This window comes from Oncorhynchus keta, chromosome 30 (assembly GCF_023373465.1).
Source record: "Oncorhynchus keta strain PuntledgeMale-10-30-2019 chromosome 30, Oket_V2, whole genome shotgun sequence".
Lineage (NCBI taxonomy): Eukaryota > Metazoa > Chordata > Actinopteri > Salmoniformes > Salmonidae > Oncorhynchus > Oncorhynchus keta.
In genome coordinates this window covers 47,605,009-47,631,209 of record NC_068450.1, presented here as the reverse complement: position 1 = coordinate 47,631,209, position 26,201 = coordinate 47,605,009, and the positions used below count along the sequence as shown (strand labels likewise).

Here is a 26,201-nt window from a genome sequence, read left to right as displayed (position 1 = left end):
ATACGTATATACTGTACTCTACATCATCTACTGCATCTTTATGTAATACATGTATCACTAGCCACTTTAAACTATGCCACTTTGTTTACATACTCATTTCATATGTATATACTGTACTTGATACCATCTACTGCATCTTGCCTATGCCGCTCTGTACCATCACTCATTCATATATATTTATGTACATATTCTTTATCCCTTTACACTTGTGTGTATAAGGTAGTAGTTTTGGAATTGTTAGCTAGATTACTCGTTGGTTATTACTGTATTGTCGGAACTAGAAGCACAAGCATTTCGCTACACTCGCATTAACATCTGCTAACCATGTGTATGTGACAAATACAATTTGATTTGATTTGAATTTCAAAACTACAAACGTTTGACAATTGACAAAAACGCATCCCATAACATTTTAACATGGATTTAGCTGCCTACAATAGCAGCCAATGTGTGGGGTTTGACATTAACAGGTTTATCCACTTGTCCTTCAGACAAGGTGGTGACTGAACATGTTGTGTTTGATGCAAGAAACCTCTTTACAAAATACAATTAATTATTATTCTCATACCATTATTACAGAAAATCAGACAAATTATGCTACACTCTGCCTATTGGCTAGTTAGTTTATTCAAGACCGTCTTGAAATACAACACTTCACCTTTAAAGACATAAAAAAATCTGTTTACCTGACTCGCTTTTCAAAGATGGCTAGAAATGCACACATGTTGTGCTCTTGTTAATAGCAACCACTCCCCCATTATTGACTCAAAATTAGCTATAACTGGGCTAATAACTAACTAGCAAAGAATATGAACACATTTGCACACATTGCTACATGCAGGTCTCACTTTTATCTCAAAACAAGCACACTTTATACTGCAGTGTCACGGTTGTCTTGGGTGGAAGAAGGATCGGACCAAGGTTAGTGTTCATCTTTTTAATAAGAAACTGAACACTATGAAAAATACAAAACAACAAAGTGACAACTGAAACAGTTCTATCTGGTGCAGACACACAAAGACTGAAAATAACCACCCGCAAAACACAAAGGAAAACAGGCTACCTAAATATGGTTCTCAATCAGGGACAACAATAGACAGCTGCCTCTGATTGAGAACCATATCAGGCCAAACACAGAACTAGAAAATATAGAAAACTAACATAGACTGCCCACCCCAACTCACGCCCTGACCATACTAAATAAAGACAAAACAAAGGAAATAAAGGTCAGAACGTGACATGTAGCCTAAACACAGTCCAGTTCAAAGTGAATGGCACAGATCCATATATGGCAAATGCATATAGGCCTACTGCAGCTCTGATTCGTTATGGCGCACTGACTGGTATGTGTAGAATACAGCCTGAGTATTGCCTGTCAATGCAAAATAATCCTACTCCAACGCTCTCTGACTTCAGGAAAATCCCTTGTACAGTTAGTTTTGCATATTAAATCTTGCATAGTTCGCTTTGTTTCGGTATTGTTACATTGAAAGTGGCAAATATTGCGTTGATTTCGATCACAATCGCCACAGTAGAACGAAAGTTGATGGTGTTAACTAACTGCAGAAAGTTGAGTGAAGTTCAATTTCAATATTTCTTCTGCACAGCAGTCCGAGGTGAGCTGCCACACGAGGGAACATTGCTGTCAACCAATATCATCAACATTTATATTTAATTTTGCATACATTATTTGTCTTCTGTAAGTTTTACAACTTTGAATTCATCAAAATATTATTTCAAAATGTACAAATAATCTAAAATGTTATTAAATGTTAGTAAGTAGGCTATTATTGCTAAAGCATAATTTCGGCAGAACAAAAAAGTCCATACCGGAGGTATTTTGGGGTATTTTATTAGGATCCCCATTAGATATTGCAAAAGCAGCAGCTACTCTTCCTGGGGTCCACTAAAAACATGAAACAAGATATAATACAGAACATGAATAGACAAGAACAGCTCAAGAACAGAACTACATACATTTGTTTTAAAGGCACACGTACTCTACATATCAATACATACACACAAATTATTTAGGTCAAATATGGGAGAGGCGTTGTGCCGTGAGGTGTTGCTTTATCTGTTTTTTGAAACCAGGTTTGCTGTTCATTTCCATGTAATAATTGCTCTATATAATATTGTACGCGTTCTTGAATTTGTTCTGGCTTTGGGGGTTTTGAAAAGACCCCTGGTGGCATGCCTGGTGGGGTAAGTCTGTGTGTCAGAGCTGTGTGTAAGTTAATTATGCAAACAATTTGGGATTTGCAACCCATTTCTCATAAACAGAAGAAGTGGTGCAGTCAGTTACTCATCAAGAGAGACTGGCATGCATAGTATTTACATCAGCCCTCTGATTACAATGAAGAGCAAGACGTGCCGCTCTGTTCTGGCCCAGCTGCATCTTAACTAGGTTTTTCCTTGCAGCACTCAACCGCACGACTGGCCAATAATCAAGATAAGACAAAAGTACTTGCTTCTCTTTATTAGAATCTCTTTATTATGGACAGACTTCGTCAAATCTTTACAACCATTGAATCTACACTACCGGTTGAAGGTTTTAGAACACCTACTCATTCAAGGGTATTTCTTTATTTTTACTATTTTCTACAAATAATGTATGCAAAATTAAATATAAATGTTGATATTGGTTGACAGCAATGTTCCCTCGTGTGGCAGCTCACCTCGGACTGCTGTGCAGAAGAAATATTGAAATTGAACTTCACTCAACTTTCTGCAGTTAGTTAACACCATCAACTTTCGTTCTACTGTGGCGATTGTGATCGAAATCAACGCAATATTTGCCACTTTCAATGTAACAATACCGAAACAAAGCGAACTATGCAAGATTTAATATGCAAAACTAACTGTACAAGGGATTTTCCTGAAGGCAGAGAGCGTTGGAGTAGGATTATTTTGCATTGACAGGCAATACTCAGGCTGTATTCTACACATACCAGTGCGCCATAACGAATCGGAGCTGCAGTAGTATGCATTTGCCATATATGGATCATAGCCAGCACCTCCACACCACAAATTTCTACCAGTCTAATGTCCATTGTTCATGCTTCTTGGCCCAAGCAAGTCTCTTCTTATAATTGCTGTCCTTTAGTGGTGGTTTCTTTGCAGTAATTTGACCATGAAGGCCTGATTCACTCAGTCTCCTCTGAAAAGTTGATGTGATGTCTCTGTTACTTGAACCCTGTGAAGCATTTATTTGGGCTGCAATTTCTGAGACTGTTAACGCTAATGAACTTATCCTCTGCAGCAGCGGTAACTCTGGGTCTTCCTTTCCTGTGGCGTTAACTCTCTGTGGCTCTTTAGTGGTTTGAAAATGTCGGAAACAACTTGCTTGTCAATGCTGTAGGTCATGTAACTAACTGCCTGTTCCACGCACATGCATTCTGGACTTCACCAGACAGAGGTTGCTATCCGGTTTGGTGATAAAACAAATGTGTGTTTGAATTTACTCTGCCACTGTCTTCGTATTGTCTATGCATTGAGGTCTATATATAATGGTCACAGGGCACATTAATGAACAGGTTATAGAGCGAACGACACAGGGGGGAATAAGTGAGTGACACTCTTGACCAGTCGAAGTCGTAAGTTAGGTGGGTCTAAACCTAGGATAATAACCTTTGTCTTCATTACAATACATTTGACTAGGTATGTTGTTTTTTGTTCACGTCCTTTTTGTTTAATTTGATTAATAACCTCCCCTCCTCTCAATGAAGACAGTTTTTTTTTATCATGCCCAATGCGTTTCACCAAGTAGACAAGATTATCGGGTTTGGCTCACGATACCGCTTTAAAATAGATGTTAATCAACAAAGCTTTATTTTTAAAAAGTTTGTCAGCAGCAAAACAGTGAGTGGACATTCCCTGTTTATCTACGTAGGCTATTGTCACGTTCTGACCTTTATTTTCTGTGTTTTGTGTTTAGTTAGTATGGTCAGGGCGTGAGTTGGGTGGGCAGTCTATGTTTGTTTGTCTAGGTTTTGGGAATTTCTATGTTTCGGCCTAGTATGGTTCTCAATCAGAGGCAGGTGTCATTAGTTGTCTCTGATTGAGAATCATACTTAGGTGGCCTGGGTTTCACTGTGTGTTTGTGGGTGATTGTTTCCTGTCTCTGTGTGTGCACCAGATAGGACTGTTTTTTTGAGTTTCACATTTTTTGTTTTGTTAGTTTTGTTCATGTGTACCTTATAGCATTAAAAAGTACCATGGAAAATTACCACGCCGCGTATTGGTCCTCTGATCCGTTTCGCCTCTCCTCTTCGGAAGAAGAGGAGGAAACTCGTTACAGAATCACCCACCACAATCGGACCAAGCGGCGTGGTAAAGGACAGCGACGACAGCAGCAGCAGCATCAACAACAGAGGCCACCATCACAGGACTCCTGGACATGGGAGCAGATATTGAACGGAGAGGACCCTGGGCACGGGCTGGGGAAAATCGCAGCCCCAAAGCAGAGCTGGAGGCAGTGAAAGCTGATCGGCGGCAATATGAGGAGCCAGCACGGCAGTGCGACAGGTACGAGAGGCAGCCCCAAATTTTTTTGGGGGGCACACGAGGGGTGGTACTAAGCCAGGTAGCAGACCTGAGCTCACTCCTCGTGCTTATTATGAGCAGCGCATTACTGGTCAGGCACCGTGTTATGCGGTTGAGCGCACGGTGTCGCCAGTGCGTGTCCATAGCCCGGTGCGCTATAGGGCAGCCCCCGAGAGTGCCATGCGAGTGTGGGCATTGAGCCAGGGCGTATGGTGCCTGCTCAGCGGGTCTGGTCGCCGGTACGCAGTCTGGGTCCAGGTTATCCTGCGCCGGCTCTGCGTGCTGTGTCTCCGGGCGCTGGGAGGGTGCAGTGCGTCCTCTGCCTGCGCTCCGCTCGTACCGGGCAACTGTGGGAGTGGAGCCTAGGGGAGAGGTGCGTGTAGTAAGCACTAGATCTCCCGTGCTTACCCACAGCCCGGTTCAACCTGTGCCTGCACTTTTGAGGGTCCGGGCTCGAGTAGTTGTCCAGCCTGGGGAAGTGGTGCCAAGGTTGCGCACCAGAGCTCCAGTGCTCCCCCACAGCCCGGTCTTTCAGGCTCCTCCTAACACCAAGCCTCCTGAAAGTCTCCCCAGCCTGGTAGTTCCTGTGGCAGCCCCACGCACCAGGCTGTCTCTCAGTCTCCTCCCTGCAGGTGCTCCCGCCTGTCCGGCGCCGCTGCCGGAGCTGCCGGAGCTTCCCGCCTGTCCGGCGCCGCTGCCGGAGCCTCCCGCCTGTCCGGCGCCGCTGCCGGAGCCTCCCGCCTGTCCGGCGCCGCTGCCGGAGCCTCCCGCCTGTCCGGAGCCTCCCGCCTGTCCGGCGCCGCTGCCGGAGCCTCCCGCCTGTCCGGCGCCACTGCCGGAGCCTCCCGCCTGTCCGGCGCCGCTGCCGGAGCCTCCCGCCTGTCCGGCGCCGCTGCTGGAGCGTCCCGCCTGTCCGGCGCCGCTGCCTCCTGTAGCAGCTCCACGCACCAGGCTGTCTCTCTGTCTCCTCTCTGCAGGTGCTCCCGCCTGTCCGGCGCCGCTGCCGGAGCCTCCCGCCTGTCCGGCGCCGCTGCCGGAGCCTCCCGCCTGTCCGGCGCCGCTGCCGGAGCCTCCCGCCTGTCCGGGAGCCTCCCGCCTGTCCGGCGCCGCTGCCGGAGCCTCTCGCCTGTCCGGCGCCGCTGCCGGAGCCTCCCGCCTGTCCGGCGCTGCTGCCGGAGCCTCCCGCCTGTCCGGCGCTGCTGCCGGAGCGTCCCGCCTGTCCGGCGCCGCTGCTGGAGCGTCCCGCCTGTCCGGCGCCGCTGCTGGAGCGTCCCGCCTGTCCGGCGCCGCTGCCGGAGCGTCCCGCCTGTCTGGCGCCGCTGCCGGAGCGTCCCGCCTGTCCGGCGCCGCTGCCGGAGCCTCCCGCCTGTCCGGCGCCGCTGCCAGAGCGTCCCGCCTGTCCGGCGCCGCTGCCGGAGCCCCTCAGCCCAGAGGCGCCAGAGCCCCTCAGCCCAGAGGCGCCAGAGCCCCTCAGCTCAGAGGCGCCAGAGCCCCTCAGCCCAGAGGCGCCAGAGCCCCTCAGCCCAGAAGCGCCAGAGCCCCTGTCCCTCTGTCCAGAGCCCCTGTCCCTCTGTCCAGAGCTTCTGCCCCTCTGTCCCGAGCTGCCCCTCTGTCCAGTGGGGTCATTGAGAGGGGTTGCCATGGTGAGAAAGCCACGGAGGCGGACAAAGACAATGGTGAAGTGGGGTCCGCGTCCCGCGCCAGAACCGCCACCGCGGACAGATGCCCACCCAGACCCTCCCCTATAGGTCAAGGTTTTGCGGCCGGAGTCCGCACCTTTGGGGGGGGGTACTGTCACGTTCTGACCTTTATTTTCTGTGTTTTGTGTTTAGTTAGTATGGTCAGGGCGTGAGTTGGGTGGGCAGTCTATGTTTGTTTGTCTAGGTTTTGGGAATTTCTATGTTTCGGCCTAGTATGGTTCTCAATCAGAGGCAGGTGTCATTAGTTGTCTCTGATTGAGAATCATACTTAGGTGGCCTGGGTTTCACTGTGTGTTTGTGGGTGATTGTTTCCTGTCTCTGTGTGTGCACCAGATAGGACTGTTTTTTTGAGTTTCACATTTTTTGTTTTGTTAGTTTTGTTCATGTGTACCTTATAGCATTAAAAAGTACCATGGAAAATTACCACGCCGCGTATTGGTCCTCTGATCCGTTTCGCCTCTCCTCTTCGGAAGAAGAGGAGGAAACTCGTTACAGCTATTACGATATTTTAGCCAGTTCCTGTTATTATTTTGGATGTACATAAAAAAACTCTATGTAGGCTATATGCTCATCATGGTAGGAGAGATAAAATAATCTGGTGACACTCCTATTTTGAAACATTTAAGTTATTTTCCTCTAGCAATTTCTTGTTTTCTTGTTTGATTCATTAAAAAACCCTTACCCTACTTTGACAAAAGCTGGTTCCACAGTAATGTGTCTGGTGTCTTTTTAAAAATCCTGGCCGTGCATAAGTAGCCTATTCATAAAAGGTTTCTAAATGGTCTACTTGTGAGGCTTTTCCAAGGCCATACAGACTGGACCAAAAAAAGACACCTTTTGCAGAAAACTGCATTGAAAGTATAGGAAGCATTGCTTTTTTCTGCACAACTGGCTATCAGAGTTTACCCACCTATTTCTTTTGACCACAACATCACTGGTTATGACCTGCTTTGTGTGGGTCTTAAAACGTTCCATTAGCAATGCATGAAATTGTAACTTTTGTGCTCGTTTTTAAAGGACAAACCTAAATGATTGCCACCCCTCCCATCTCAGTGCAAACGAGCTGAGGTTAGAACAGGTAAATTGCCGATTCTGGCATTAGGGCTGGAAAATGCCAATGTGGCAGTTTTTACATGACAAAATTTCAAACTAACATGCGTTTGACACTTGGGCCTCAGCGCCAGCCGAAAACATTTATTTAATATTTATTTATTAAGTGATTAAAACTCTTCATTCTGTTACCAAATCGGTAACAATTTGACCAAAAAATCCGTAACAGAATGACTGCAACTGAATTGGCGACAATGAGAATTCAAACTAGTCACAAACCACAGTTCAGTCACGTGCTACTGTCCTCCCTTCCACCGGCATACTGTTTTGTTCAGCTAGTAACTTTTTTCTTTCTCTTTCTGTTACGTGGTAGTCAAAGCAAGAGTGTGAAAACAGTCTGGACAACCCCTCCCTCTCGCTCACTTCTCTTCTTTCTCTCTTCAGTTAATGTCACCTCTCCCGGTCTCTTATGGATACCCACCCATGAGTGGTAGGTAACCTAGCAGTTAGCGTTTTGGGCCAGTAACTGCTAGTACAGATCAAACCAAATCAAATCAAATCAGATCAAATTCTACTAGTCACATGTGCCGAATACAACAGGTGTAGATAGTGAAATGCTTGCTTGCGAGCCCCTAACCATTAGTGCAGTTTCCAAAAAACACGGATAAGAATAAGAAATAAAAGTAACAAGTAAATATAAAGTGCAGCAGTAAAAAATAACAATATATACAGGAGGTACCGGTACCGAGTCAATTTTCGGGGGCATCGGCTAGTTGAGGTAGTATGTGCATGTAGGTAGAGTTATTAAAGTGACTATGCATAGAGAGTGGCAGTGGTGTGGAGAGGGGAGAGGAGGGGGGGGCAATGCAAATAGTCTGGGTAGCCATTTGACTAGATGTTCAGGAGTCTTATTGCTTGGGGATAGAAGCTGTTTAGAAGCCTGTTGGACCTAGATACTTGGCGCTCCAGTACCACTTGCCATGTTGTAGCAGAGAGAACAGTCTATGACTGGGGTGGCTGGAGTCTTTGACAATTTTTAGGTCCTTCCTCTGACTCTGCCTGGTATAGAGGTCCTGGATGGCAGGAAGCTTGGCCCCAGTACTGGGCTGTTCTCACTACCCTCTGTAGTGCCTTGCGGTTGGAGCCCGAGCAGTTGCCATACCAGGCAGTGATGCAACCAGTCAGGATGCTCTCGATGGTGTAGCTGTCGAACCTTTTGAGGATCTGAGGACCCATGGCAAATTTGTTCAATCCCAGAGTTAATAATGTGAAAAATCTGTCCATGAGCGTGGCATTTAACCCTTCTTCCTCCACGATCGCTGTCAATAATGGCAGACCCCTTACCATGACCAGATTCTCAGGGAGAGTTGGCATATGCATACAAACACATGTATTAATACACACATCTACATGTGTGAAATAGGACCAATATAAGCACCCACCAAATTATTATTTGAATATGAGCCCCCAACCAACACCAGGTGTCGGACATTGAAAAGTAGTTACAATTTTGTTAGAATTTGTAACTATTAGAATAATATCCAGTGTGTATAATAATTACCCAGACATGCAAATAGGGATACTACATTTTTGTACCTTTGTGTACCTATTCAGGATACATCACCGTGAAGAGAATGACATTAATAATGATGCATTTCTGTGTAGTACAGATCAGGGACCCATGATGTCATTCTTTTACCATCATTATTTTATGGGCGTTAATCCACTTCACTTACTGTCGTCCAATAACCAATCATGTTTTCAAACTCAAGGTGTTATATCATAGATCATTGTTTCTGCAGACATCTTTGAATCTTAATTGGAGTTTTTTGAAAATGTGGTCACAAAAAAAAGAAGAGATTTCACCGTAATTTTGCAAAGTTCTTTGAGTAAATGCGTTTGGTCACACTTTGCCAGATGCAATAAGAAAATGACAGAAACACATTATCAGTAATAGCCTATTGAGGCTGAATATATAAACACCAGGGTGGAACGCACACACACTTCCCCTACATCCGTGATCCCTCATTTCCGTCAGCTAAGATCCTATCGTTTCCTGTGAGATGTCAGTAATTCACATGAAAACACATCAGCATAACATTAGCTAACATTAGCTAGCTAGTTGAAGTCCCTCTCAATCCACTTGCCCTGTGCTAGAAGGGACAAGGACTGTAATGCTGATGTGTTGCAGACCCTATTTGACTTTGCTATTAGTCCTTTCAAGGCCATTGACTTGATATGCCCCTGTTCTTCTCTGACGGAAGTGACTGCTCCTCATGCAGGCCTCTACCTCTCTCCTCACAGTCACCATACTGGGGACACAGGACATGTGCTTTTCCAGCTTGATAGACTGTGTGTTTGTCATGTTTATTTGTGTGTGTCTGAGTAGGGTTGCTTTGGTATATGTGTGCGGAAGGACAGACTGCCAAGACAGGAGGAGCAAATAAACCGAGCTACGTGAAAAATATAGGTCTCATATAAAACGAATGGTTGGATATTTATACAACTAGAGAGTATTTGGATGGAAAGCACAGCCTCTCTGCCCAGTGGAGGATTGTTGATGCTTATTTGACAACGGCTTGTCCTCCTAAGAACGGCAGGAATGTCTGGCGTCAAGACCTGAAGTTTTTTGTGGGTTGTGTTTTAAATGGCATCAGAGGATGCACGATTGAGTCCAGTATGGACAACAAAGATTACTGCAAGGGAGAGGGGAATTGGGAACATACAGCTGTTGTTTAGGACAGGATATTTTCAATGAATGTCCGAACATGGAACTCTTGAGCACAATGACACTTACTTATGAAGTGTGTGTGTGGTTGTATGTGTGTGTTTGTTGTTGTATGCTATTTGGGTCATTGGGTGTGAGTGGATGTCTGTCTGGAATAATGCATGCCTTACTATGGCCCCAGAGGTGAAATTACCATATTTCCTGTTCCTCAAAGCGTGGAGAAGATCAACTCACCGCTCTCTCCTCATATGAATCACAGCATGAGAAGAACAATGTCATGACCCCACCACCAAACATGCACCTCCCCCAGAGGCAGAACTAGACACACAGCTGGACCATATTAGAATAGAGGATAGGAGTACAGTGTAGAAGAGACCGGTGTAGTCTGTTGAAGTCAAGCCGCTGAACTCATCTGAGACACAGCTGAGACTCTTGACAAACTTCGTCAGGAACACAGTGATTTGAAGGGTGATATTGTGGCAAAGGAGATAACAATTTTAGACTTCACTGTATTATCATCACAGGACTTGGGACACAGGGGCTGCGTTACACAGAGCAGTGAAAGGAAGGAAGGGAGAGGCAGCTCTCTCTGCTTGTGGAAGTAGTGCCTGACCATAAATTATAGCTTTCGCTGTGAGAGAGCACGGATCCTCTGCAGCACCATGAGTCTCTTTGCTCCAGCCGGGACTCCAGCCGGGACTCTGCTATTGCTGCTCTCTCTCTCTGTTCTCCTCCATGGCTGTTCCTCCTCTCCCACCACGGAGGAGTGCACTGGCATGGGCGTCCGTAAGTTGGTGCATCTTTTTTTCTTCTTCTTTCGATCCAAACTCCTTCAGGTCACTTTCATTAAGCAAACCACAAACTAATGGTTTGCTTAATGAAACCCTTCGTTTGGGTTTCATTGTGTGAATGTTTATTTTTTATTTTGGTAGGTGTTCATGTACAACAGTAAGTAGCTTGGATGTGGTCATTTCAGTTGAGGAAGCTCATGTTTCCTGTGATTTTGAAGATATACCGGAATGCAAGCTAATCTACTGCCTCTTATCTACTGAGTAGGAATGTGTTCTCTATAGGGTAGTTTATGTACATTATTGCCATATACCGGCCAGCTATTTCCTGTAAATTAAACCATTTGCTGAAATGAGCCTGAGCTCTCTGGGAACTGTTACTATAGCCTCCCACTTAACTGTAATGGCTAAAACAACATCAGGCTAAACTGGAATGTAAATATAATTGGTGATTGAAAAACTGTTCACAACGCTGAGCCACTACATGCACATGCAAGGTACTGAACAAGAGAGGTAACCCTCTTAGAAAAAAGGTACTATCTAGAACCAACAAGGGTTCTTTGTCTGTCCCCATAGAAGAATCCTGTGATTTTTGTTTCCAGATAGAACTCTTTTGGGTTCCACGTAGAACCCTCTGTGTAAAGGGTTCTACCTTGAACCCAAAAGGGTTCTACCTGGAGCCCAAAACATTTATACTATGGGGACAGCCGAAGAACCCTTGTGGAACCCTTTTTTCTAAGTGTGTAGGAGCTAAACGAGCTTCAGTCTATCTGCATTTCAAATGTGATAAATATACTGAACAAAAATATAAAGGCAACATGTAAAGTGTTTCATGAGCTGAAATAAAAGATCCCAGACATTTTCCATAAAAGCTTGGGCACAAATTTCTTTACATCCCTGTTAGTGAGAATTTCTCATTTGCCACGATAATCTATCCACCTGACAGGTGTAACATATCAAGAAGCTGATTAAACAGCATGATCATTACACAGGTGTGTCTTGTGCTGGGGACAATAAAAGGACACTCTAAAATGTGCAGTTTTGTCACACAACACAGTGCCACAGATGTCTCATGTTTTGAGGGAGCATGGAATAGGCATGCTGACTGCAGGAATGTCCACCAGGGCTGTTGCTAGAGACCAGCCACCTGGACAGCTGATGAAACTGCGGGTTTGCACTACCGGAGAACAAACTACACAAACTGTCAGAAACCGCCTCAGGGAAGCTGATCTGCGTGTTCGTCGTCCTCACCAGGGTCATGACCTGACTGCAGTTCTGCGTCATAACCGGCTTCAGTAGGAAAATGCTCACCTTCGATGGCCACTGGCACACTGGAGAAGTGTGCTCTTCACAGAATAATCCTGATTTCAACTGTTCCGGGACAGATGGCAGACAATGTCGCAATGATCTGTACACAATTCCTGGAAACTGAACATGACCTAGTTATTCAATGGCCTGCTTACTCACCAGACATTTCATCCATTGACATATCATCCATGTTTGGGATACTCTGGAACGACGCGTACAACAGCGTGTTCCAGTTCCCGCCAATATCCAGCAACTTCGCACACCTTCAGACATACAGTACCACAGGCCACTTTAATGGTATTGCCAGACCCCTCCCATGACCATAGGTTATTTTCAAGCTGATGAGATCACATTGTTCTTAATGATCGGAATCCTAGCTTGAGATCCACACCGCGTAACTCAAGTTTTCACCCAAAATGTCCTTTCGACTACGGATGTGAATGTCCTGCAAGCTTTTCGCATTGGGCTGACTCCTAACTTGAGAAATGCAGGCATATCTCCATCCTTTGTGTATATCACACATCGATGTTATTAGACGTTTGTGTCACCTACACATTTCAAGTTAGGGGTATGCCTTATCTGAATGCTTAACTAGGATGCACAGCTTTTTCTAGGTAAAATATCAGTATATGAATGCATTTATACTGAAAATAATTTCATGCAGAACCTCTAACGAATCATCAAATCTCTTCTGTTTCTACCTTGACAGGGCTGCGCTCCTTCAAGCTGGTGTCCAACTGCAACTTCACCACCCTGAAAGACAAACAGATCCAGGAGGTGCAGGCTCCCACCACCGTGCTCTACGTGCCCATGCTCTACCTGGTAGCCTTCACTGTGGGCCTCCCGGCTAACCTCCTGGCCCTGTGGGTCCTTCTGTTCCGTACCAAGAAGATGCCATCCACCATCCTCCTCATCAACCTCACCGCCACCGACCTCATGATACTGATGGTGCTCCCCTTCCGCATAGTCTATCACTTCCAGGGCAACGACTGGGTCTTCGGCGAGCCCTTCTGCCGCGTGGTCACGGCGCTCTTCTACGGCAACATGTATGGCTCGGTGCTGTGCCTGGCGTTCATCGCCGTCGACCGCTATGTGGCATTGGTGCACCCGTTCGGTGCCAAAACCCTCCGCAGCTTCCGCACCTCCCTTTACATGAGCCTGGGCGTGTGGGTGGTGGCGCTGGCCGCCATGGTGCCTCTCCTCGTCTCCCGCCAGTCCTACAAGCTGGACGAGCCGAGCATAACCACGTGCCACGACGCGTTGCCTGAGGAGGAGCATGAGAACTACTTCCTGCCCTACTTTCTCACACTCTTCTTTCTCTGCTTCCTGCTCCCCCTGCTGGTCGTCCTCTACTGCTACGGCTCCGTGATACGCACCCTAGTGGCGGGAGGCCAGCGCTACGCCCACGCTGTGCGCGTCACTGTGCTAGTGCTGGTAGTGTTCGTTGGCTGCCTGCTACCCAGCAACGTCCTCCTTCTCCTGCACTACTCTGACTCCTACCTGGTGGATGACGGGGAGGACCTGTACGTGCCCTACATGGTTAGCCTAGCTGTTAGCACGTTGAACAGCTGCATCGACCCCTTCATCTTCTACTACGTCTCTGACGACTTCAGGGAAAAGGTCAGGACGGTGCTGTGTTGCCGCGGCGACAACGGGAGAGACTCGACCACGGGGAACCAGGTGTCCTATTCGTCCACCTCAAAGGGGACGCAAAGGTCAAAGGTGACACTGCTGTCCAAGTCTAGTCGGAGCCCGGTGACGTCAGAGGGGGAGATAGCATGCAGATAGGTATTAGAGAACTAGACGTGTAGGCACTAGGATCAGACGAAGACTCAATCTTGTGTTGTTCCTCTGGTTTATGTGAGACTCTCATTTATACAGCCAATGACTTTTATCGTATATTGTGAAAAACAAAAAATGGATGGAAAATTCTGTGCAATTCCCATAAACATGCAGTCAATGGAGGGAGGTGTTTAGGAATCATCATCATACAGGGATACAATAGTCTCTTTAGACATCCACTTTGCCTCCCACAAATTTCAAATGCTCTTCATCTGTTGCCTATGGTCTGGTTTTCGAGATGAGGGTTTGTATCATTAGAGTTCTACAGGATTACACAGTCAATCTGTATTAATGGAATGTCTTTTATAAATCTGACAAAATGGGAAAAATACAGTTGCAGGGTGTGTTGTCCCTATTCTTCGGTCTAGGTCAGTGGTTCCCAAACTTTTTATAGTCCCATACTCCTTCAAACATTCAACCTCCAGCTGCATACCCCCTCTAGTACCAGGGTCAGCGCACTCTCAAATGTTAATAACATATAATCATCATAATAATATAATAATAATCAATAATTTTGTTCTTTATTTAACCATCTTACATATTAAATCTTATTTGTACATCGAAAACTATGAATAACTCACCACAGGTTAACGAGAAGGGTGTGCTTAAAATGATGTACATAACTCTGCAATGTTGGGTTGTATTGGAGAAATTCTTAAATCATTTCTCACACACAGTCTGTGCCTGTATTTAGTTTTCATGCTAGTGAGGGCTGAGAATCCACTCTCAAACAGGTACATGGTTGCAAAGGGCATCAGTGTCTTAACAGCATGATTTGCCAAGGCAGGACACTCAGAGCGCATCCCAATCCAGACATCTGGCAGTGGCTTCTGATTAAATTAAATTTTCACAGAACCGCTTGTTGCAATTTCAATGAGGCTTTCTTGGACTGAAGGCAGGGCATGAAAGGGATAACTTTCAATTACAACTGGATTTGTTTGTTTAATCCGTTTCGGGAAAGTACCTACGTAATTGCGCACCCAACTCACTCAGGTGCTTTGCTATATCACCTTTTACATTGTCCGTAAGCTTGAGTTCATTTGTACACAAAACAATCATACAATGATGGAAAGACCTGTGTGTTGTCCTTGTTAATGCAGAAAGAGAAGAGCTTCAACTTCTTAGTCATAGCCTAAATTTTGAATATAGTTGCAGAGAGTCCCTGTAATCCTAGATTCAGTTCATTCAGGTGAGAAAAAACATCACACAGATTGGCCAGTCGCGTAGCTGTGCCAGGCCGCCACGTCTGTTGACTCAACCAGCTGTAACCCATATAATTCACTGGCTTGTATGCGAAGCAGTAATTGTTTCAAAACATCTCCTGCCGTGTAACTGATGCGCATTGAAACAGTGTTGTTTGATGAAGGCATTGTCTGTATAGTTTTTTGGCCTTTTTCCCTAGCATTTCCCAGCCATATCTGCGGCAGCAGGAAGAATTAAGTCCTCTACAATAGTATGGGGCTTGCCTGTCCTAGCCACTCGGTAGCTCACCATATAAGATGCCTCTATCCCCTTCTTATTAATGGTATCTGTTGCTTTTATACATGTCTTACTACTCAAAAGTCATCTTAGTTCTACCTCTAGAAAGAGGAGTGGGAGGCCCCGGTGCACAACTGAGCAAGAGGACAAGTACATTAGAGTGTCTAGTTTGAGAAACAGATGCCTCACAAGTCCTCAACTGGCAGCAAATGCTTGTCCTCTTGCTCAGTTGTGCACCGGGGCCTCCCACTCCTCTTTCTGTTCTGGTTAGGGCCAGTTTGCACTGTTCTGTGAAGGGAGTAGTTCACAGTGTTGTACAGGATATTCAGTTTCTTGGCAATTTCTCGCATGGAATAGCCTTCATTTCTCAGAACAAGAATAGACTGACGAGTTTCAGAAGAAAGTTATTTGTTTCTGGCCATTTTGAGCCTGTAATCGAATCCACAAATACTGACGCTCCAGATACACAACTAGGCTGAAGAAGGTCTGTTTTATGGCTTTTTTAATCAGAACAATAGTTTCAGCTGTGCTAACATAATTGCAAAAGGGGTTTCTAATGATCAATAAGCCTTTTAAAATGCTAAACTTGGATTAGCTAGCACAACGTGCCATTGGAGCACAGGAGTGATGGTTGCTGATAATGGGCTTCTGTACGCCTACGTAGATATTCCATAAAAAATCAGCTATTTCCTGCTACAATGGTCATTTACAACATTAAATCTACACTGTATGTCTGATCAACTTGATGTTATTTCTACACTGTATGTCTGATCAACTTGATGTTATTTTAATGGACAAAAAATGTGCTTTTCATTCAAAAACAAGGACATTTCTAGGTGACCCCAAACATTTGAACGGTAGTGTATATATATTTACGGCATTGCGCGTACCCCCAGTTTGAGGATACCTGGTCTAGGTGAAATGCCTATATAGAGTGGGTATAACCCTTTCATTATCTACATGTATTGATACAAATATCTCATAGTATGGAATCAGCATTACTACACATTATTACACATTTGTTTTCATTGTATTATCTAAAAAAATCCAGGGGTACATTCCTTCAGGTAGGGTGACCTATTCCATAGCTGTGGTAAATGTTTCAATTGTCCGTGGAATAGCTGAACAGTTTGTACCTAGAGGTCAACAACAGCATTTTACATTAAGCAGCTCTAAGTGATGCCATACTTTTTTTTCCCCATTTGGACGTGTTGGACAAATTTAGGCATGTCCATGTGAAAATGGGTATGCGTCTGGAATGGATTTTGTTCATACCATGCTGTGACTGCTTGTCTGGAACACATTCATGTTTTGGATATTTCCCTCAAAAATGGTATATCATGGAGGGTTTTTAAGGTAAAGCATAGAGTCAGCAAAACATCATAATGTGGCTTCGTCAGGATTATATACCCCTAATTTAGCCATTAATAATGATTTTGATGTACATTAGGCTGGTTTATACTTGAATACTTGAACTGGTGGCCTGGTATTTTACAATATTGTTTCCACTGGTATTTATTCAGCTGGCATTTACTAAGAAAGTATGTTGTATTATTTTTGTACTTACTTATATTCACAGATTGAAAGAAATCACTAAAATAAAGTGCTATAATGTTTTGGGGGGAATGGGAGTTATATCATATAATATGCTGAAGCACACATATATCACCCCAAATGTATTTTTTCACACTCTCTCAAACTTCACTGACATCATTTGAGTGGAAACCAAATGTGTTCTTTGCTTAACTACTGACAATGTTTTTTTTTCAAAACAAAACACAGAAGGAAGTTTCCTCGTCAATTCCGGAGCCAAGACATACACAGTGCACTTGCCTTCGCTGTGGAACATTCCACAGTGGCAGTAAATCAATACCAGCTCCCACTATCAACATGTAAATGGTTGTTTATCTGGGCGCTCAAAACACATTGAAACACCAAACCACTCTATCAAGAACAATTCATCTTTCAACAACAATACCAATGTTTATACATGCACACTTATTTAAACAAAGGGATTAATATCAATGTAACACCAAGTAGACAAAGCCTATGAGTGTGTAATCAAGTGCCAGCAAGCAGTGGATCCAACGCCTTCGTTTGGCCAAATGTGTGGAGTGATAAGGCGTATCATGGCATAGCAGTCTTGGGGGAGGGGGGAATAAGTGAGTGACACTCATGACCAGTTGCAGTGTCTGTTGGGTGGGTCTAAACCAGGATAATAACCTTCGTCTTCATTGGGATTCCAATACACTTGACTAGGTACGTTGTTTTTTGTTCATAAACTTTGAAAATACTGATATTGATAACAATATCTGCATGTGTATAACGGAATATTTGAATTTACGACGTAGTCTGACATGCAAAGAAAACCATTTGTTAAAAATAAACTTTTGCAAATACACAAAGGCTTTGGCATCTGAAACACTGTAAGTGTACGTTTGAAAATAGCTTGGTTAGACATCTGTCACTTTTGCAATGTGCCAAGTTCTCCTTTTCCTGGATTTGGTTAATTCAATCGAGATGAAGGTTGAGCTGAATGAACAACAGAGACAAAATGCAAGTATAAACCCTTCTTAAATTAGTTTGGGGAATGGCCTCGTCTCTGAGGGATGATCCTCAGAGCCTGGTCCTTTGATGGCAGGTGGCCCTATGCGGGACAGTTGGCATTGAAATCTCCCCCTCGGGGATGAAGAGGTTCCAATGACAGGTGGTGATGGTGGGGAGGTGGAGGGTTGTCGGTAACTTTTGCTGTGACACAGCAAGTACGAGAACATGGGTAAGTTTGACATACAAACACATCCCATGATTTATGCCCATTGGTTGAGAGAGAGGAATGTGATAAGAGTGTGCCCATTGGTTAAACAGCAAGCGTAAGGAATTTGCATTATTCTGCTCATAGCTATAAGGCAAATAGGTGAATGACATTCTGTACGTTGATAATGGAAAACAGCAAGAGAGACACGATGCTATGCTGATGATGTTAATATTCTTTAAACACTAACATACATTCCCATTATGCACATAGAAGAGGAAGCTATGTGAATTGTATTGTGCTTACTGAAAGAAGCAAAGTGAGCTATCCATTCAGACCAGCCATACCGGTTGAACCTATGAGATGAACTACATTAGATTAGAAACTTCTCTTCAGCATGACATTATTTCCTCTCCAATTGCTGAGCATCAAATCACATCTCATCACATGTTATTAATCACATGCGCCGACCAACAATGCAGTTAAAAAAAATATGAATAAAGAATAAGAAATAAAAGGAACAAGTAATTAAAGAGCAGCAGTAAAATATCAATAGTGAGATTATATGCAGGGGGTACCGGTACAGAGTCAATGTGCGGGGGCACCGGTTAGTCGAGGTAATTGAGGTAATATGTACATGTAGATAGAGTTATTAAAGTGACTATGCATAGATAATAACAGAGAGTAGCAGCAATAAAATCAAATCAACAATCAAATCAAAGCAGCAGCGTAAAAGAGAAGGAGGGGGGGCAATGCAAATAGTCTGGATAGCCATTTTATTAGATGTTCAGGAGTCTTATGGATTGGGGGTAGAAGCTGTTTAGAAGCCTCTTGGACCTGGACTTGGCGCTCAGATACTGCTTGCCATGCGGTAGCAGAGAGAACAGTGTATGGCTAGGGTGGCTGGAGTCTTTGACAATTGCTAGGGCCTTCTTCTGACACTGCCTGGTATAGAGGTCCTGGATGGCAGGAAGCTTGGCCCCAGTGATGTACTGGGCCGTTCGCACTACCTTCTGAAGTGCCTTGCGGTCGGAGGCCGAGCAGTTGCCATACCAGGCAGTGATGCAACCATGCTCTCGATGGTGCAGCTGTAGAACCTTTTGAGGATCTGAGGACTCATGCCAAATCTTTACAGTCTCCTGAAGCTGGATGGAAGATGAGAAAGGTAGCTATAGACGTGAGACAATGCAAATCTGAAAAATCTATCAAAATAATGGCCCATTTGAGCTTCCCAAAATAGTTAAGTTTGGTTCAAATGCCAAATAATTATTAATTGTACTCAGTAACTAAATGGGAGGGAGAAAGAGTATGAATGTCGGTGTGTTTGCACACTTGTATGGGCACTTTCTGTACAGTATGTATAGGACAAAGAAACACACATTCATACCTCTATGTTTGTGAGTGTTCCTCTATGTTTGTGCGTATGCATGTTGTGTGTGTACGTGTGTGTGTGCATGTGCATTAGAGCAATTGGGATGCACACACTTAACTACTAGACCAATCAATGGACTTTCTCCATGTCAACAGGGTTAGCTTTGGCAAACCCATAACAGACACTACCCGCCTCCTAGTAGGCTGACAAAATGGAGGCTAAATGACCTGTGAGGCTAATGGTTTCTTCCTCTAATGGTCTGGAAAGCCTTAGCATGGCCATTAAAACACAGACAATCAGGTTTAGCAATTCACAGCACCCCCAGAGTAACTCCCCCACGTCATTTCAATTGATTCTCCAAAGAGGCTCTGAAAGGTAATTTATTTTCTCATGAAGATTATTAGAAAAATAGAATAACCGTCAGAGAACCCAGCGTCGGAACACAGGAACCTAAACTGAAACCTGAATGACATTTGGATGAGGTTTTGATCTATTGTCAGGGTTGTTGAGGTGAAATATGTTTGGTGACACATGCAGTATACTCAGGAAAACAAATGCATTGTTTGTGGTGGTCAGTGAGACTCAAAATACAATTGAAGAGAAATGAGTGGTAATACAAACGGAACATCTAAACTGTCATCGTCACCTCAAATTCTCTGTCACTAAATCATGAACACGGGCCCTTATGTAAGTGTTTGTGCAATATAATGTGAGTAACAGAAACAATACTGGTCATTGGTTGTAGTTGGTTTGATTGGTTGTAGTTCAAATATCTAGCTAATTGGTGAAACAGAGGTGAAATGAGGTGAAGAACCAAGACATGCCAGAAACAAAAGTGGTGTAGCCCGACATCTAGTGGAGAAGTTGAGATTCAGCACATTTTGATCATATTCAGGGCCCTGAGCATAGGCCATATCTGTGCTTAGTCCTACTGACGTGAATGTGGCTGCAAAGAGTTGATGTCATATGTTCAACTTAAGATCAGATTCCCTTTTGTACTTTCCTATGTTATTACTATTGCTATAACTCTGTTATGGATGATGACACTGCTATTGATGCATTCACTGAAAAACGGAGATAAACCTTAGCGTTGGTCATGCAACAAAAATCCACTGTGTGTCATGAAGTCTCACTTTGTCGTAAAGTTATGTATCATGTGACTCTCTGTTAATACGTTGTGACTTACCTGTCATTTTTACCTATTGCAGCCTATTGCAGCCTTCGCAGGTGACACTAGTCCCCAAACACTTGCTTTGTTTGATGGCACAATGGATCTTGACGCAATGAGTGGTGGTGAGAGAAGGCTAAGAGTTCACATATTCTGAGGTCACAGACATGGACGATTTGTCTAAAGTTAAGCACATAACACTCTAAAACCTGACAAACAAAGTAGAAAATCGAACTAAGTCCTACCTCATCTCCCTTTAGCCATATCCATACCGGGGTGAACAAGCAGTGGCTCAGGTAGTTGATATCCTTGATGATCTATTTGGCCTTCCTGTGACATCCGGTGCTGTATGTGTCCTGGACGGAGGATGGTTTGCCCCCCCCCCCCTGTAATGCGTTGGGCAGACCACACCACCCTCTGGAGAGCCTTGTGGTTGCGGGTGGTGCAGTTGCCATTCCAGGAGGTGATAGAGCCCGACAAGAGGCTTTTAATTGTGTATCTGCTAAAGTTTGTGAGGGTTTTAGGTGACAATCAAATTTCTTTAGCCTCCTGAGATTGAAGAGGCTCTGTTGCGCCTTCTTCACCACACTGTCTTTGTAGGGGGTCCATTTCAGTTTGTCAGTGATGTGTATGCCAAGGAACTTGAAGCTTTCCACCTTCTCCACTGCGGTCCCGTCAATGTAGATAGGGAGGTGCACCCTCTGCTGTTTCCTGAAGTTCACGATCATCTCCATTGTTTTGTTGACGTTGAGTGAGAGGTTGTTTTCCAGGCACTACAGTCCCAGAGCCCTCACCTCCTCCCTGTCGGCTGTCTCGTAATCGTTGATTATCAAGCCTACTACTGTTGTGTCGTCTGTAAACTTGATGATTGAGGCGTGCATACCCACTCAGTCATGGATGAACAGATATCCCTCCCGCAAAGGGGGAGCGGTATAGAGGGATTGATGGGGGGTGGGGTTTAAATTCATAAATTATAAGGCAGCAGCCCGATTCCTTCCTAGTCTCTAATGTGAGAGACTGGAATGCGTGTGCCTTATGGAGAATCTACCTCAGAATTGTAACATGCAATAAATGGACTTTGGGACATTATATTTCTCCAGCCAAAATGGTCGTAACAATGACAGATGAAATCTGAAAATGAATGTTATTTTTGCTATGTTATTGTTAAAGGGAAATGTCACAATTGTTCAACTTCATTTTCATCATCTCCAGCACCACCCCAATATTAACATATGTGAAAATTACGTGTTTCTATGTTCTGTCATCATCGGTGTGCATCCTGTGATTTTAACCAATTATGATAAGGAATTGCCCACAAATTGTCTACTAATTGGTTCATGATGTCATTGGGAACACTGATCTTATGAAGTTGACAAATTGTGAAATTTCCCTTCAACCAGGTTGCAGCTGGCTTCTTTTTTCTCTTTGTAATATGTTGAGATATTACACATTATGTAAAAGGTTAACTTCACTTAGTTGCTTCCTTTGGAGCAAAAGTATGTGTCCTTCGTTATCTTGCTTGTGTTCAACTGTGAATGACCACAAAGCTTTATCCACAACCTACACTTCTCTCCGTTAGATTTTGGTTTTGGAAAGCGAATAAAAAAGACACCACTCTCTTACCTCTCCAGGTACAGACTGTCAGTATTACATGTGCCCCAGGCACACCGTTTTACCATTTTCTGTTCACTTGTAGCAGAGAAAGGAAAAGTATCCCTGCCTGTAGCCCATAGAAACCATGAGGATTTTTTTCAAGGGTCAAGGGTCAAAAGGGTCAATTATGTCAAACTGATTTGGGATACCTTTGATGGTTTCTTATAACTAGATGCTTTACATACTAACCAATACACTTGAACATTAACAGGTCAAAGACGGCCATTATGTGTTTTTCTTTATTATAATTTTGTATTATTGTATAATGTACACCATGTGTTAGGCACTTTTTCTGTTATAAAGTTTATGTTTATTCTCTATTGGAGTATATTCATTGCTTAAAGTGATAGTTGACCCAAATGTCATAATTTGTCAACCTTTTTCTGTTTAAAAAAAACAAAACAATCAGAGTATTCTGAACAAACCTTATTTGCCATGAAACAGGTGAAGGTCAGGGACAGGCTTCAAGTTTCAAGTCCAAAGAAATGCTTCTCGACAATGCAACAACAATAAAACATGATAAAATATAAGAATTTTGAACATAAAGTAAATTACCCAGAAGAATAGAATAAACATTTTAGCATAACACCACTTGTTTACCCTGCTGTCCACCATTTTGTTCTACCAAATATATTTTTTTCTGGATTTCGAAAAGTAAACAAAGTATTTCCAAATTCAGGGTTTTCTACTCTGATGAAAGAGTGTGAAACAAGGGTGTGCAATGTGGGAAAGTTGAACTTCAACAGGTATTTAAGCACAGACATTATGCAGTCAGAAACACAGATGGAAGCTGAGCAAGACTTTCTTGTAGATTTTCTCCTTGAGTGAAAGCATCATCTAAGGCTTTACCATGAAGACTGCTGTTCTTTTGTTTACTGTGGTGCTCATAGGTAAGAATAACCAAAATTGACATATATTGATTCAACTATTAGGTCAATCCATTGCTATATCAAATCAAATAGCTGTCCAGCTCGCACATGCAATTTGGTTGGTTCTGGATGCAGTTTGTGTTCAATATAATTTTGGCATTTTAATATAAATACACTTAAATAGTTTAGTAGAAAATATCAGCGTAACAGGTTTTCCTCCTTGGTCAATATATCTGTGGTTCATCCCATCTCTAGCTGTGTTGTCAGAGTGTGAGATGGTCAAGTTTGGTCAGCTGTGCAGCGACAACTCCAGTAACAGGAGGAGGACAGGGGACAGATGGGGACAAGGACACCACGGCGCAAGCAGGTATGGCAAGTGTGTGTGTGTAGTATTTGTGGCATGTATTTTGATGTATCAGTTTGGTTTTGTATTATCTTACTGCCCGCAATTTACCTCATACTTTAGCTGATAAGATGTTAACCACATTCCATGACAATGATTGAAATCTAAAAACCCATGAATTCAATATTAATGCTCTTACTGTATACAGTACAAGAATGAAAACATACCACAGTGTTGCAATTGAGATACTCTCTGAATACTTTGTGAACCCCCCAACTTTAATACCCTTTCCTATCTATGTCCAGAGGAGGCCGTGCGCATCAGGGTCTGGACATTGTGTGTAATGATGGGGCCACAGTGTACGCTCCATTTGACGTGAAACTCAACGGGAAAGTGATCGTGTACACAGACCCGAAGAAGGCAGCCATCAACGATGGGATCAACCTCAGTGGAGAGGGTCAGTGTCTATCCTGAATATATATATTTTTTTAAATAACCGAGATAAATTGTTAAGTTAATGCCATGCTTGTAAATATGCGTTGTATTCCGATGGAATTCCCTAAAAACCAACCACTTCACTCTGTGATTGTCGCAACAGGTTAGGAAAGCATTTTCGCTACTCCTTTTCTTAACTTTAACTTCATTCTCCTAACCTGCTACATTACTTCTCCTTACCTGCTGTGTAAGTTCTCCTAACCACTAAGAAAAAGTCTTTTTTGATCATGGCTGTATTGAAGTGGCGTGTTTTTAGGCTGTCCCGTAACCCAATATTCTGGCTCTGTTGTGTCACTGAGGTATACGAGCAACTAATATGTCACATGGCGGAATGGATATTGGAAGAATATGTGGCATATAATTGGGTAATGGTTGAATCAATTGTCTAATTGATTGATTGACTGACACTGTGGTTGTCTCTGTTTTCTAGGTCTGTGCTTTAAGCTGTTCTACGTAAAGCCTGACAAGTACTCTGGGGTGGTGAAGAAGGGCCAGAGGATTGGGACCATGCTGACCATGCAAAGTGTCTACCCAGGGATCACTTCTCACGTCCACGTCCAGATGTGTGACAAGTCTGACCCCACCAAGTTCTTCTAATGGAGTCCCTTTTGGCCTCTCAATCAACCAATAACATGATTGTAATCATTGGCCAATAGATGGGCTTACTGTGTTTAAAAATAATAATTAGCTTATTATTATATATTTTTTATTACAGTATAAAATACATTCATGCTGCACATTTCTGGAATAAAGTTTTACATGAACCCTATAAGCATCAGGGGTAAATTCATCATTTTTTATAAATCCTTTCATGCAACTAGTTACAGACATGAAAATAGACAATGATTTCTGTGTTAATATATAATTTATGTGGTATATATATATATATATACACTCTTTTTGTATACTAGTTGTACTTGGCTCATCTGACAATGTGTACTCAATAGTAAACTTTGTGAAAAAAAAAAACATGATAGATTTAAAACAAATACATGTCTGTCATTGAACAACCCTGTACCATGACTAGACAGTGGAAAAAAACACCCATCTCTTTAATAAGTTCTTTAGACAATAAAAGCTAATTTACCAACATTTCTGAAAATTTGAAATGAAACTTCTATTGATCAAATTAACTGTTTAAAACATGAAAAACATACTAAAATTGTCACGTTCGTCGTAATGATGAGACCAGGTGATAAGAATACATTCTTCTTTAATTAACAAAAACCACTGTGCCGCTATGCTAAACCAAGTGCTGACATGCAACTACACATAGACAATAACCCACAAAACCAAATTGGAAAATGGCAACCTAAATAGGATCCCCAATCAGAGACAATGATAAACAGCTGTCTCAGATTGGGAACCAATTCAGGCCACCATAGATCTACATATACCTAGACATACCAAAACCCCATAGAATTACCAAAACCCCATTGAATTACAAAAACCCTAGACAAGACAAACACACATACCACCCTCGTCACACCCTGACCTAACCAAAATAATAAAGAAAACCCTGACCTAACCAAAATAATAAAGAAAACAAACAATACTAAGGTCAGGGCGTGACAATGAAAAAAACAACAACATTAAATTTGACTATAAATGTGTGAAAATGTAAAAATATATGCATATTTTGGGGAATTTAAACCATTAGCTTGTGTTACAAAAGGTTAATAAAATAAAAAGTGTTACTGTTTGACAGAAAATGTAATTTTGCCATCATTTCCAATTTGGGGTCAAAAATGACCCATGTTGGTGCATTTAGGGGTCAAAATATGTTGGTACTTTTGGGGTATTAACAACAAAATAAATACATCATAAATCATTCCTAATAAATAATGTGTATTTTTGTATCTGAGCCTCCGTTTTGGATTTTTGTCTCAATAAAAACAACGGTGTGGCTGCGCAACTTGTGTTCAGGACACATTTTTCCAGTGCACTAAAACAACCTAATATTCTGAGCATGTGTTACTTTACACAACTAAAACAAAACAAATTTAGCGCAGCCAGTAAGGCAATGTCAAGCCCAAGTGGAGGTGGAAGGGAACGAGGAAGTAGATGTGCTAGATAAACAGTCCCTTCGAAGAGAGGAAGTGGAGGTGC

The 26,201-nt window shown here is 43.2% G+C and overlaps 2 protein-coding genes across 2 annotated transcripts; both read left to right on the top strand.

Annotated features, from left to right (window-relative positions):
- Window positions 1–10,379: 10,379 nt before the first annotated feature.
- On the top strand, window positions 10,380–15,389 carry LOC118363582 (proteinase-activated receptor 4-like). The gene is made up of 2 exons (XM_035744574.2): window positions 10,380–10,809; window positions 12,829–15,389. Exons 1-2 carry the CDS (start codon window positions 10,686–10,688, stop codon window positions 13,905–13,907), a joined length of 1,203 nt encoding a protein of 400 aa, XP_035600467.1. The 5' UTR covers window positions 10,380–10,685; the 3' UTR covers window positions 13,908–15,389.
- Window positions 15,390–23,113: 7,724 nt separating this feature from the next.
- Window positions 23,114–24,864, top strand: LOC118363583 (leukocyte cell-derived chemotaxin-2-like). The gene is made up of 4 exons (XM_035744575.2): window positions 23,114–23,275; window positions 23,510–23,621; window positions 23,903–24,054; window positions 24,523–24,864. Exons 1-4 carry the CDS (start codon window positions 23,236–23,238, stop codon window positions 24,687–24,689), a joined length of 471 nt encoding a protein of 156 aa, XP_035600468.1. The 5' UTR covers window positions 23,114–23,235; the 3' UTR covers window positions 24,690–24,864.
- Window positions 24,865–26,201: the final 1,337 nt, after the last annotated feature.

What these genes read in the sequence shown, in the direction of transcription:
- LOC118363583 (XM_035744575.2), top strand. Translation starts at nt 23,236, where the DNA reads ATGAAGACTGCTGTTCTTTTGTTTACTGTGGTGCTCATAG. An exon ending in GTTTACTGTGGTGCTCATAG is followed by an intron (nt 23,276 to 23,509) that starts GTAAGAATAACC and finishes TCCCATCTCTAG; the next exon opens with CTGTGTTGTCAGAGTGTGAG. An exon ending in GGACACCACGGCGCAAGCAG is followed by an intron (nt 23,622 to 23,902) that starts GTATGGCAAGTG and finishes ATCTATGTCCAG; the next exon opens with AGGAGGCCGTGCGCATCAGG.
- LOC118363582 (XM_035744574.2), top strand. Translation starts at nt 10,686, where the DNA reads ATGAGTCTCTTTGCTCCAGCCGGGACTCCAGCCGGGACTCTGCTATTG. An exon ending in GTGCACTGGCATGGGCGTCC is followed by an intron (nt 10,810 to 12,828) that starts GTAAGTTGGTGC and finishes CTACCTTGACAG; the next exon opens with GGCTGCGCTCCTTCAAGCTG.